This window comes from Tripterygium wilfordii, chromosome 13 (assembly GCF_013401445.1).
Source record: "Tripterygium wilfordii isolate XIE 37 chromosome 13, ASM1340144v1, whole genome shotgun sequence".
Classification (NCBI taxonomy): Eukaryota; Viridiplantae; Streptophyta; class Magnoliopsida; order Celastrales; family Celastraceae; genus Tripterygium; species Tripterygium wilfordii.
The window spans coordinates 3,360,405-3,374,881 of record NC_052244.1 but is presented as its reverse complement, the minus strand read 5'-3'; the positions used below and the strand labels follow the sequence as shown (position 1 = coordinate 3,374,881).

Genomic DNA, 14,477 nt, shown 5'->3' with positions numbered 1-14,477 from the left:
TTGCGACGATAAGTTTTGAAAGATGCTTTTCTGGAACGGACATTGTCAAGATAGATTTGTTTAATCGAATGATTGATAAATTTTTAAATGATTGTCTTGTATGTTTCATAAAAAAAAGAGTTATTTAGAACTATTATTAATAATAGAACTTTTTTAGAATTTGAAAACTCGTAGGGAACAATTGTGATAAATGAAGATTTATTGTTTTATACTTTTATTACTTGAAACTATTACTAGTGATTATACTCGTGCATATAAATAACTTTTAAAAATAAAATTTCAGGGACGCTGCCCCCAAACCCCCACTGCTTAAGTTGTTGAGTTGGACGTATATGATTCAATTGAATTCATGAGGCTCTACACATCCTATATGTTGCACATGAAATTTTTTACGTATAACTCGACAGTTGGGATAAGTATGACACCGGCTGCTGAGATTCCTCTCACTACTGAATTTGAGTTTTATTTCAATTCGAATTCCATATAACCGTGAGTCAAGAGTTGCTTGGTTTAATAGATAGGATAGGCCTTCGGATTAGGAAGATTTATATTTACATATAGCTATATGTAGTAGTAAAATAATGAATATATTTATATTTCACTTCCTATATGTGGTAAATTCCCTCTACCGTTTCAAAAAAAAAAAGTCAAATAATGAATATATATTTTAATATCTTGCAAAGGAGTAAGGACGCACGATGCCTTGCATTGCATTAAAAGGTCATAAAAGGACTCGCTCGCCCTCGTTGGGAGTATCACGTAAGTACGTTACGATCCCCAGAAATCCCCCATAGATATCCCATTACGCAACCGCCTTATGTCTTACTCTTCACACTTGTTCTCTCTACCCTAAAACGATTCTTTCGCTCATGCGCCGCTGAATCAACAGAATCCGAATTGAGAAAGGAATCGATAATCTGACTATTGCGTGTTCACGATCACGTCTAATTTGCTATTTGGGTATGGTTTATTTTCTTCAGTTTCATTCGTTTTGTTTGTTGTTTGATCGTTCCTTGTTTTGAAATCCGATTATTTTGTGGACCTGAAAAGATACATAATAATGACGGTTTTGTGTTTTGGTTTTCGGTTTTTTGCATGTTTCAGTGGTGTTTGGCTGTGAATCCTATTGTGAGATTTGCATGATGGGGGATAGTAGTGGTGGTGGAACTGTGAAGATTGAACCGAATACAGAGAGTGATGATCGGAGAGCTGGAATAACGATCGACATGAGAAAGGGAGCCGTGAATAAGCTGTAATTTTCTCAATATCCAAAACTCTTTAATTATTTACTTTAAAAAACAATCCAAACCCTTTAATTTTCTTAGGGACAGAGGTACTCTGTGTATTCAATAATAGAGCTCCGGAACCTATCTATATTGATTCCAATTGATATTATATTTGTTATAAATAGATGTTCATAATGTATGCTACTGGTACTCTCAGAATATGTGATTAATTGTTGTGATTCATGTAAGCCTAAAAATTAAGAACGAGTGAATTCTGACATTTATGCAGAGTTATTATATAGCAGATCTTTATTTCCAGTTATCTTGGTGAATGAAACAATGCTGAGTTGTACAGTTAATGCTCTATTTACTGGACAAGCAGAACCATGTTTCATGTGCCACACTGCACCATGCCCCAGGCGGTGTCTCTAGTCAATTGAGATTTTTTGGAAGTTTTCTATATGAGCATCATGCAGTTACAAATTAAAGAAGCTAATTTGGGTCTTTCAGGTGTAAATTGAAGGAAAAGGCTTTAACTAATGATAATTGATTAGTTTACCTTTAATTTTTGAATGCTTTATTTGCAAGGATTTTGTTTATGTGATTCTTTAGTTAAGCACTCTGCTATACTTCTGCACCTTCTTGAGCTGTCTCATAGTTTATCTGTTGATTTGTTTTCCCTTAATACATTTGCTTCAAGTTCTTATAATTTTATGCTAATGAATTGAATAGGTAATCTGTTGTGAAATTATGGTTTTACAATAACAGATACGGTACGTTGAAGAAAAAGGTGCCTGTTTATAATACAGAAACTTTAAATCATATTGCTAGAGTTGCTGTGGAATGTGAAGAGAAACTCTTTCAAAAAGCGGCTAAGAAGGTACATATATGTCTCTAATTTTCATTTAATCTTTGTTCATCAATTCCCAATTTTTCTTGGAAGTTTTTGACTTTCTTGATTTTTTAACCTTCTCATATTTGCGCTCCTATCTCAATGGAAATGTTATGCAATCAATGTGATTATGTTAATCTTTATGCTTGTAAGTTGTAATTGATTAGTTCCCCGTCTTAAATAATAGGCAATGAATAGTCACTTAAACAATTTGTGCTTGACTACACAAATCCATAGAAGAAATTACTCGAGATCCACTACATGGATTCTCCTAACAATACACCATTTGTTAATATTATAGAGCTTATATTCTCTATCATCATTTCCATCATTGTTTAATACATGTTCAGTTAATTTTCTCTACTCTTTGTTCCACTGCACCGGCATCTCTATGTTGTACATGGTCTAGCCATCTTGGAAGATTCTTTCACTTCTTATCTTCAGTTGGTGCTACCGCTGCCCCAACTTCCGATCAAATAGTCTTGTTTCTTATCCTATCTCATCCTTCTATGATAGCACATCCAACACAAAGGTCCATTTGGTTTTACAAAATCTTGGATGTACAATTATATTTCGTCAAACTATCCCTATTCCTATTAGATACATGTTTTCCATTCTCTTCCATCATTGTGAACTATGGACCCAGGATATAATTCATCAACTCAGCTTCTGCTATTGTTGAAGTAACCTATATTATGTTTTAGTCCTTGTTATTCTAAAGCCTTTAGATTCCAATTCCTCTCTCCTCGTTTTCAACTTAAAACTAACTGTTGACAGAGTCTCGTCCAAGCATCCACTAAGACAATGTTATCCATGAAGAAATACACCAAGGGACTTGATCTTGAAAGGGTTTACTAAGCTCATCTATGACTATCGAAAATTAGAATAGGCTCAATGTGAATCCTTGATGTAAAATCAATTGTGATGGGAAATTCTTCCATAGATGTTTTTCTTGTTCCTACATTAGCTACTACCATTTCTTAGGTATTCTTGATCACATCAATGTAGTTAATGGAAAACCTGGGCTGAGGCCTAGTGTAGGAAGATAACTAACAGTCCATACCATTGATAAGGACCCCTCTATACCAGTGTTTCGTGGGCTCTGGAGAGTCTAGGCTCAAACCCCACCCTAACAGTCCAATAGGCCCAGCACGCATCCATGGACCGGCTGTAGTCCAATGGGCCTCCACAATACCAAATGTTTCATTGGCTCTTGTGAAAACCTATTGGACATGTTAAGGAGTGGCATTTGCCCTCTTTATAAACAACACTTAACTCTCCTATCTTTCCGATGTGGGAGTTTCTATCAATAACTCAGAGTGGCATTTACACACGCTGGGCTAAGCAAGGGCCCATCTTGTATATTGTGATAATGGAAATACCCATGGGACCCAAACTCACGACCTCCTACTTGCGGCTAAGAGTTACCACGGTCAAGTTCACCGTCTCAACCAACAATCCGTTGTTTAGTTATTGGAAACCTCCCTCCTTCATAACCCTTATCATGGGGATTCTCCTAAATTTATGAAAACTAAGTTGATGGTATGTTTGTCTCTATATTACTCCATAAATTCCCTTTGATGGAAAATAGTTTCCATGGTAGACCATCCAAGCATAAAGCCAAATTGGCTCTTTGAAACAATCATTACCAATCTCATTCTCTGTTCAGTCTCTAGTTGGTGTACATTTATCATTGCCATAGTTAATGCTTCACTGTGAAAAGACTAAAATATTTAATGACTTGGGAAAACTTATGCTTTTAAATTAGGATAAAAAAGCAATGAATAATTGATGCTTTTCATTTTCTTTTACGCATTATGGAAATGTATGCCTCTCTCTAGACTTAATACACACTTGAGTTGGTTTGGTTTTCTATCCTTTCACTTATTATTTTTACATTTTTATTCATTACCGGCGTAGTGTGTAATTCATCATCTTTTTATATGTATGTTGAGCAGGAAAACTATATCATGGGATTAAGAAGAAAGATTGAAGGGCTAGAGAGATTAAATTATGCCGATGTTCAAGAATCTTCCTCCACTGCAGGTAACAATGAGACAAGTGTTATCATCATCAAAGCCTTAATTCAGCTACAAGAATTATTAGAATCCATGATATAAGAGTAATTCGCAAAGTTGAACAACTTCAAATTACTTCTCACGTCAAAGTATGAGTAGAAAAGATGTTACTAATTCTTTTTCTCTTGAATTTTTGCACGTAAAATTAACAATGAAAAAACTTTTGTTGATCTCTTTCATTTTTTACTTTCAAATATGATTCCATTTGAAAGTATGAATATAAGATGAATTTTTATCTTGGGAAAGGAAAGACATCCAATGCTTTAAGGTATTATTATTTCTCTTGACTTGCCACCGGCGAAAACTTTAGGATGGTTTAACTTTATAATCTGATTTTTTTGGAGTTTTCCTTGTATCTGCATATCTTTCACTGTGAATCCCTGCTCTACCATATGCCATTGTTTGTTTGTAGTTATTTTGCAATATGAGAAAGCATATAGGATTGCCTTCAGTGGATTATTAGGTGTTTCATGGCCATGCCATAAATGTAGCCTCCGCATATGTTTCTTCAAGCATCTCCTTTGGTCTCTTCTCTTTGATAGATACTGTCAGCTATTCAATGAAGATGAGAATTTATGATGTGATTTTGAAGTGGAATATTTTTTTCGTAGTTAAAGTTTTGATGGTGTCAAAACTGTTACGCATGCACAGCTCATTGGTATGTGGTTTTGTGTTGACTTGCATCACGCTTTTATCAATAATGTGAAGTACAATATGTATTCCCAAACTGCAAATTAAGCCGATATGTTCTTAAAGTTGTTTGAATTTTTTTTCCTACTTCCTTCCTTCGTGAACATTATGTAGAATCCATTCTGATTTATAAACCTTTTCAGATGTTCCAAAAAATTTATAAGGCACTAGTACTTCACAATATGCAAATTCTAGTGCTGTTATATCGCATCAATACTGTAAAACTGATTCTGTGAATCTACCCTAAGTACGAATTTAATGTAGTTTCTATTGTCTTTCAGGTTTAAATCAAAATTCTGAGCCACATGGTGCTGAGATTAGCTCTAGTTTGCAAAATGCATTCCAACTTTCACATGACTTCTTTGGAAAGTTGGATGGACAAGAAGACACACAACTAAATGTCTCTGTCACCCGGATGGAGACTCCAAGAACTCAGCCTTCGCAACAAGTGACTTACCAGCAATGCCAGCAACAGGAGTTACAGCATCAGCTTTTGAAACACAACACCCAGCAACAAACTAGTTGTCCTGCTCCTGGCCATCTTAATATCAACAATGTTCATTTCCATCAACAACAGCAACACTTTGTCTCCCAGCCAAGTCCGATACATTATTCTGAGCAAATGATATTACCAAAACCACTACATGGACAGGCATCTGGTCCGCAATCAAATGCTATAGTATTTCAGCAGAACCAACAATCCGACCAGCAAAACAATCTTTCATTGCAGCAGCGGTCAGTGTTGCAGAAAAATGGTGAATACTTCTTTGAGCAGCCACTGAACCCACAGAGTAATTTTTCTGGAGTCCAGAATATGCGAAATATGATTGGACCACATTCAAATGCCTTGAACTTGCAATCACGTCAGCATTCATCCCAAATTCTTCAGCATACAGAATTTACAAGCTCACAACCAAAATTCCAGCAACCCATGCAAGGAGTTAAGTTGGAACAGGTTCTGGGTTCTCAAATGCAAAATGTTTCATCACATGTATGTATGCAGCAAAGACCACGAACATCTGCTGTCCTGCATCAGCCTCAAAATCTTTTTGATCAGCAGAAGCTGTTTCAGTCACAGAGAGTTTTTGCTGAGGTTTCAACTGGTAAGCAATGAACTCAACTCATGTTTTGTGTCTCACATGATGGTCAGATTAATTCAATTGTTAGTATTTCCCATTCTGATCAATTTTTAATATTCTTTAATTTTATCTTTCTTTATTTTAGGACTTTTAATCGGTGATCTGCGGATGTTTCTTTTGTTCTAATTTGCTCATTTTGGTATGAATATGATTTTTAAATCTTTTATGAGGATACCTTTTTTGTCTCCCATGGAGAAGTTGATTTTACAATGCATTATACCATGTTTTCCTTCATAGTCCCGGAGGAATTTTATCTGTTTTCCTTTGTGGGGTTGGAGGGGGGGAGGGGGGAGGGTTTCTTTTCATTTTTTCCATTTCAGCTTGGCTTAATGACTTTTTGTCAATTGTTGGATCTTTGGATTCAATGGCAGCCAGTGAACCAGTAAAGGATGCAGATTATAATGAACAAGCCTATCAGAAGGTACTTTCTTCAATATTGAACTAATTTTCCCTCGGTTTAGTTTTTGCCTGTTTCCTTATTATTGGAATTTAACATCATATTTAACATATTTTATAATGTTGTTAATGTTTTCTACAGCATATTTTAATATTTTATAATTCTGGTCACAGCCCCATATCCATCAGGATGTGACTTCCAAGATCCATATTTATGGGTCTACTTACTTCTGGATATTATAGAATCTCATCATAATATTTTTGAGTTCTCTGTGTTTGTTCCTTTCCATCCCTCTTACGATCTTATCCCTCTTTGTACTTCGGCTTATTTCACATACATATGTAATAAAATCTTTGAGGAGTCCTGTGGATGACTTGATGTCCCTTTCTAAGAGGGAATTAATTTTGTACTCTTCGAGTCAAGAGATATTTCAGCATCTCTCTCTTCACTTTCTATAAAAATAATAATTCTGTCTCCCTACATACACACATACTCTGCACTTATTTTCTGCTGTTTGCTGGATGGGGAGTACTAATTGCAGTATTGCACTTACTTTGGTCCTTCATATGATGAGGGATGACATTTTCTATATCCCGTGCTGATAATAATTTAGACACCTTACATAAATCTATCCCTGTTTCGCAAACCATGAATCTGTTGTCATTAGTTGAAATATTGTTCACAGATTCAGTCCTTCAAGAAGCAGCACCAGCTCCAGCTGGAACATTTACATGAAAAGTTCAAGTGTGCTTCCCAAAAGGTATATAGAATCTATTTATATTTCCTTGAAATTTTACATTGTTGTAAATTTAAGTAATCGACTGATGTTCACACCTTCCTCTCTTCTAATTTTATTCCTGCAGGAAATGAGGGTGGATGTATCTGAGAAGTATAAAAAACATATGTTACACATAGAGAAGGTTTTAAGATTCTTATCAATGTCCCAAATTGATATTATTCGATGGCCCCGGAGAGCTGTTGATCGCTTTTTTCAAGAGATCAAGCTTTATCTTGCTCGTGTGGTCAAGAATTCTGCTTCCAACGAGCACCATGTGCAAGTTACACAGCCAGCTGGTGGCCAAACTCTAATATCTCAGCCGCAGCAAAACAGGGAGCTGAAAATTCAGTTCAATACAGCAAACTCGGCCTTGAGAAGCACTGTAATTGGCTCACCTTCTCTATCAGCAACACAGTTGGAGAATCAAAATTTGCATTCAAACATGTTCAGTTCAGTTCCTTATGATTCTCAAGTGGAAATGGAACAAAGGAATGAACCAAGTATGCTGCAGCATGAGTTAGACCAGAATACCTCAGGTGCATCAGCAGAGTCTAACATTTCTCGTAATAGCAGAGTGAATGCATTTGATTCTGCTGCAAAAAATCCAGCAGTACAGCCACAACACCCCCAAGGGCATCTTCAGCCACAATGGTTTCAGCAGAAGAAGCAACAAGTGCTGATGCAGAATAACCGCTTGGGTTTTGGCACAGGAATGGTTAATCCCTTGGCCTGTAAACCTTCTAACAGTCCCGGCCAAACGCTCTTTCTAAGAACACCTACTCAACTGCATGCCTCTTCTCCTCCAATGTTTCAGCATTCCTGTCCTCCCTCTGACCAGAAAATTTTGTCACCTCTTTCAAAAGCTAGGTTGCCATTGCAATCTGCAACTTCACCATTAGCAATACCTTCTCCTTCTTCTCCCCTTAATCCGTCTTCTACATCTGTAGCCCATGCAAAGAATCCTTCTGGTGTTTATCCACTATCAGTTAGTGAATATAATGGACATGCTCAGACGTCAGCTTCATTAGCTCAAGACGTGATACAGAACCAAGTTGACAATCACTCCCTTAGCATTGGTCTATCAGACATATCAGCCTCCCCATTGCCAACAGATATTACTGGCCCAGATGGAGAGCGGCAATCACTAGATACAAAGCAGCCAATCGAGCGATTAATCAAAGCGGTGTGTATATATTTCTGTTATTTCTCAGTCCACTAGATATTTGTGCGGCCAATTTATACAACTTATTTATTGTTCACGCAAGTAAGAAAAATGCTTGGGAGCCCCAATTTATGCCACCCCCATTTTCCCTCCAATCCTATGTGGCATGTCTACTTTTAATCAATGACTATCGCACATGCCACATAGGATTGAGGGTAAAATGGGGGTCATAAATTGGGGGTATGTAACATTGCTCTTCAAGTAACCATTGAGTGTCATGCTTGTCGATAAAAGAACCATATACGTTCAAGTTTTTATGAATACCTGCCGATATGACCAGAACGAAATTCCTAGCTTCTCGCAAAGTTGTGAAACATGACATTTCCTTGGTCATGGAAGATGACACACCCACTTAAACTCGCCATTCTTTAATATTTCTCTTTTGATAAATTTCTAAAGTATTTTCACATTTTTCAGGTTGAATCAATATCACCAGAAACATTGTGTGCTGCTGTCCAGGACATTGCATCAGTTGTCGATGTGGTTGATATGATAGCCACAACAGCTTGTGGTAGTGATACTGCAGGTACTATTGTTGATGATTCCGTGTATGAAACAAATTTCTGCACACAGGTGGAGGACTCCAGTTCAAACAGGGAGTGCTCATTCTCCAATAAGATTAAGCGCAAAATAAGTGCAACAGCTTTGGATCCCATAAGTGATCCGGTACATTTGGATTCAACTGCAGTGTTGAAGGCAAAGAGACGAAGGATAGAGGTATCTTCATGATCCACCCACTCCGTATGCTAAATTATTATTCACTATGCAATGTATCTATGGTAAAAACGTTGTGCACTGAGTTTTCTTTAGTTATTTTCTTTATGTGTTGCATCCGTGTTGACGTTGATCATCTAGCTCTTTTTAATCTTTGGTTCATTGTGTAGTGCACTGTATTTTGAGAGAGAGAGAGTAAGTGTGTTCTTAAAGAATTGATAACTGTGGAAAGATTTTGTGCATAATGGGAGGAAAAATTCATAGGATGCTAACTAGCGATACAGAAATAGAAGAGCATACGTAAGGGACTGTAAAAAATCTGCTTGTTGCCTTTGCTGTCAGAAAGTACCTACTTGTACTTTGAGTTCATAATCACGTAACAATCCAAGTCAACAAGCCTTTTTGTAGACTCATTTTCTATGCCATTGTGGCTCAAAAAAATTTCCCCTAGGCCGTCTTCATAAAACTCGATACTATACTCAACTATCAGTGGAACTTGCAATTGCTAATCTTCAATATTTTGGGATATACTCACTATGTCATGGATATAATTTTAATCACTTTATTGCAGCCGAGATATGCATTGTTGGATGAGATCAGATCCATTAACCAACGGTTAGTTGAAACCGTAATAGACTTGGATTCAACCAAAGCTGGTGGAGGCACCATCGTCAGGTGCTCTTACAATCCTGTGTCTTTCAGTGGATACGTTAAACCTCAAGTCTCATCACAGGTTTTTGAGATTTCTGACCCCTCTCGCCAAATATAATTTACTGGTTAAAATTTTCGTTCTGATGTGGTTGACCTTCATTGTTGTTCACAGTGGTCAATGCTTCCCTTGCTTTTGTTCATTCCCGCTAGTTATCCAAATTCTTCTCCAGTAATCTTTGATGGGAAGAGTTCTGTCGCTGAGAGGTGAGACACTCTAAATTCAACACTCTTGGTGGAGCTCTTATCAGTTTTTTACTGTGATGAAATGAGATAAGCTGCTATTGTTTTTCAAGGATACAATCCAGTAACTTTGTTGGATATTCATTCATGATTTAAACAATGCTCTTAATTACATGCAGTACCGATGGTAAGGAAGCTGTAGATGATAGTGAGTGCAATGATGATCTATCCACAAAAGCAAAGGAGAGGTTCAGCATGTCTCTGCGCAAACTTTCGGTACCCATGTCTCTTGAAGAGATGGCAAAGACTTGGGATAAATGTGCTCGGGCCGTGTTATCTGAGTATGTGCGGCCTTTTGGAGGAAAATGCTTCAGTTCAATATACGGATCGTGGGAGGACTGCGTAACTGCTATATGAGAGAGAGAGATATTGCAGGTTTGAACCTGTGACAGGCAATTGATGCTCATTTGACATGCAGACAAATTTGATCACAGCTTTACTTGGCCTGCCCGACTTCAAGTTTGTCATGATAATTAGTGAACTGTGTTTATCCTGCAATTGTAAATTCGTCTCCTCCTGGCTTGAGCTGACCATGGGATTACTCCACATTCTTTAGATAATTATGTGAACTACTGAACTGTGTATAGCAATTCTTTAGAAGATTGGCCGGAATCAATCTCTTCATGTCTGAACCCTATGATCATCGAACTCTTATTTACTATTTAGGGTGATAATTTTAATCCTCAACTATTGGTCGGGTTTCATTTTCGTCCCTTTAACTTTTTTTTCTCCCTTTTTCGTCTCCTAACTATAAAAAAGTACCTCATTTGTCCCTCAAATAAATCTAGCGCTGGAAAAATCCAACGTGACATCCTATTATTCGTCAGATCATATCCCCAACATACCACATAGGTGTCACGTAAGCATTCATTTTCCGGCCCCAATTTCACTTGAAGGACGAAAATGATACTTTCCAATAGTTGAGTGATGAAAATTGGAGGGAAAAAAAAAAGTTTCTAGACGAAAATGAAACTCGCCCTATAGTTGTGGGACCGGGTGAAATGGGCTGACACGAACTGGGCTTTTGTGTTCATAAACAAAGTCGGCCCCATTGGGCTTGGGCCGCGCTCAGGCTTGCTTGTTAAGAGATAACCAAGCTCATCTGTTTATAAGCATATTTATATTAATAATTTACACTAAATATGTGGTTTATTAAATTGATGAAAATTAACACACCCCACCTAAAAGAAAACACTCTCCGTGACCCGAAAAGACAAAAATTGAAAAGAAATGTCAGAGACAACCAACATCGAAAAAGATCACCCAACACTCCCACACTTGGCCTCCACCACAAACCCAGATTCCGGCGAAACTCAATCGGCCCCGGCGACCTCATCAGGCGAGAAGACCCATGAAGAAGAATCGAATACAACCCGAGAATCGAAGAGGCGAAAAGGGTGCCCGAAAGCGCTTGATAAAGTCCAGGATTTGACCCGATCGAATAATCAAAACAACTTCTCCTTCACCTTCGACACCAAATTCAGCGGTTGCCCACCCGAATTCACACCCAAATTCGGATCCTTTAATCTGACGGTAAAGGATCTGGTCCAGAGCTCGAAAGATAGAGAAACATCTGAGGAGGAAGAAAAGAAAGCAGCAGTGATCAGTCAAGAAGTTGTTAACCTTAATGAAAACACCACATTGAGGTCTGTTGATGGCGTTTAGAGAAATTGAGTTTGAACAGTTTGTATTGCTGTGGCTGTTTCTTTTTCAACCATTCATTGGCTCTGAAAACGAAGGATTGTACGGTGGAATCAAAAGCCAAATAATACGGATTTGTTCTTGCTTTATTCAATGAATTGTAAATCTCTCTGTTTTTTTCCTTAAACTTGTCTATTAATTTAATAAAGTGGACTTATTAGTAGTTCGACTTGATGGGGGTGTGGGCCATATCGTTTTATCACCTGCACGTGCGTCTTTGTGCAATTTGGTATGATTTGACTCAATTTTCTGTGAACTACATAATGCCCTGCATATTTAATTAAATATTTATAAGGAAATAGGAATGTATATTGTAAGTTGTAATTGTGAGAATAATTTTAAGACACTTGTACCCGATAGGACTGCCTATATTTCATTGAAAAACATTATAATCTGTCATGAAAACAGTGTAAGCTATGCGTGTTCTTTTTTTCCTATGGGAGAGAAACACTAATAAAGTTTTCATTAAGAGTAATATTTTTCTAACATTTCATTTGGTCTTGACCTAACTTACCATATCGTTAAATAAGAAACTTTTTTACGCACAGATTTGACAGCCAAAATTTATATCCATATCGAATTTTTAAATGACAAACTTGTATGATATCGAGAGAAATATCCTTCTGATCACTCGTTGAGTAGCCTCATCTTACCCTATGATCAAAGTGAAAAACTTCTTTATTGTCAGAATTTATATCTATTTCGAATATTTAAATGACAAACTTACATGGTTTATTGTCGGAATTTATGTCTATTTCGGATATTTAAATGACAAACTTAAATGGTATGGTTGTCGGGTATTAAGAAGAAAAAAACACTAATAAATATTAAATCATGAGACGTTGATCAAAAAATGATAAATAATTATGGGCCCAATCCGCTTGCAAGCAATTGTAGTTTGGGCTAAGTCATTAATTGGGTCCATTCAGTTTTTACTTTTTACTAAGCTTACGTAAGGCCCATTAATAAGGCTGGAAAGTTACGAGCAACTCCCAAGTAACGTTAGCGTGACGACGTGACCTACCGCTGCCTCCGTATATTGTTTCATTGACCTGTCCTCATGCTTTCTTTAACTTTCATCGTAACAGGCGCCTCTTTCTCTGCAAAACCTTGCTTTCACAAATCAACTATGGCAATCAGCATCCTGGACTACGAGCTGCCCTACGACACTCACAACGTCTACGACGTCACCTTCTTCACAGACACTATCCACACTCTCGTCACCCACTCTCCTCCCCTGGTCGACCAGTGGCTCTCCGAGACTAACCCTAACCATCGCCCAATCCTCGTCGGCCTAGATGTCGAGTGGCGTCCAAACTTCAACCGTCACTTCCAGAACCCTGTAGCCGTTCTCCAGCTCTGCGTCTCTCGACGCTGCCTGATTTACCAGATCCTCCACTCTCCGCACATCCCCCAATCTCTCATTGACTGGCTTCGTGATGCGAACCACATGTGTGTAGGTGTTGGAATTGAAAGTGATGTCGAGAAACTTTTGGAGGATTATGGACTGAGTGTAGCGAGTGCGATGGATGTGAGGGAGGCTGCGGCGGAGCATATGGGGGTGACGGAGCTGAGGAATGCAGGGTTGAGGGAATTGGCGAGAGAGGTTTTGGGGAAAGATGTGGTTAAGCCGAAAAGGGTCACGATGAGTCGGTGGGACAGTGAGTGGCTGATTCCGCAGCAAGTGCAGTATGCTTGTCTTGATGCATTTCTTTCGTATGAGATTGGAAGGACTGTGATTCCTGGTGGTGGTGCTAGGGTTTGATTGGTTTCCGCGGGAAGTGCAGTATGCTTGCATGGATGCATTTTTTGGTATGAGATTGGGAGGATTGTGATTCCTGGTGGTAATAGTTATTGGGTTTTGTGATTTTATTTTTTTTTAATTTGGATATTATGCGTGATGATTTTTTCAGTTTGCATATGGTGCACTCATCCCCTGTTTTCTCTATGATTGGGAAATTTTAGGAACTCTGTATGAAAATTTGTCAGTTTTCTTTATGGAGATATGGAATGTCTTACTCATGTTGAGAGGCTATTTCCATAACCATAATCCAAAGTTTGAATATATGGTAGTCTGCTCTCTTCCATCAAACTTTTCCTTATATCCCTATTGATTCTACAATAATACTAAATTAATTAGAACATATTTAATCTTAGCTATGATTTATTGATATTTTTATTTATTTATAGAAATTTAGTGAATTACTAATGATTACCTATGTACAGGCAAGAATCTTTTCTTCAACTGTTTGGTATATGAAACTCATGTTAGGCCATATGATTAACTTCTTGGCAACTATTGATTATATTTGTCTTGTGTGACTCTGAACCACAAGGAACCCATCCAGGTGAGAGGATCTTTTCTTGTTCAATTTCCTTTATCCTCTAGATTATGACGGTGAGGCGAGTCTAGCTTCTTTGAGGCCTGATTTGAAATTCTTCGAATTCGCTAATCAATGAGCATTTTGTGTCTATTGGTGCTTTTTTATTTCTGAACCTTTAATGCGTATATGTTGCATTGTATGATTCCAATTGTGTGTCTTTGTATTGGATCAAACATGGTGTGAGATTATAGTGGAGTCTTTCAGATCTAACTTTTTATTCCTTGAGAAGTTTCTGTTGGGGTAGGGATGCAAGATCCAATTATATACCAGAATCCATGAGAAATACAATGGAATTCATGGAGGGA

At 37.6% G+C, this 14,477-nt stretch overlaps 2 protein-coding genes across 3 annotated transcripts; both read left to right on the top strand.

The window, feature by feature from the left end:
• Positions 1-740: 740 nt before the first annotated feature.
• Positions 741-10,779, top strand: LOC120012215 (mediator of RNA polymerase II transcription subunit 15a-like). 2 transcript variants are annotated; one of them, XM_038863537.1, is made up of 12 exons: positions 741-960; positions 1,105-1,252; positions 1,995-2,106; positions 4,077-4,164; positions 5,168-5,989; positions 6,397-6,446; positions 7,108-7,182; positions 7,286-8,383; positions 8,840-9,139; positions 9,708-9,869; positions 9,960-10,051; positions 10,207-10,779. In XM_038863537.1, the coding sequence occupies exons 2-12, from the start codon at positions 1,140-1,142 to the stop codon at positions 10,442-10,444; spliced, it is 3,150 nt and encodes a 1,049-aa protein (XP_038719465.1). In that variant the 5' UTR covers positions 741-960; positions 1,105-1,139; the 3' UTR covers positions 10,445-10,779. The 2 variants fall into 2 exon arrangements, with proteins under 2 accessions (XP_038719465.1, XP_038719466.1); XM_038863538.1 differs by lacking the exon at positions 741-960 and having other exon boundaries at positions 1,120-1,252; positions 1,959-2,106.
• Positions 10,780-12,838: 2,059 nt separating this feature from the next.
• Positions 12,839-13,944, top strand: LOC120011944 (Werner Syndrome-like exonuclease). The gene has a single exon (XM_038863127.1). It carries the CDS (start codon positions 12,849-12,851, stop codon positions 13,551-13,553), a length of 705 nt encoding a protein of 234 aa, XP_038719055.1. The 5' UTR covers positions 12,839-12,848; the 3' UTR covers positions 13,554-13,944.
• The last annotated feature ends 533 nt before the right edge of the window (positions 13,945-14,477 follow it).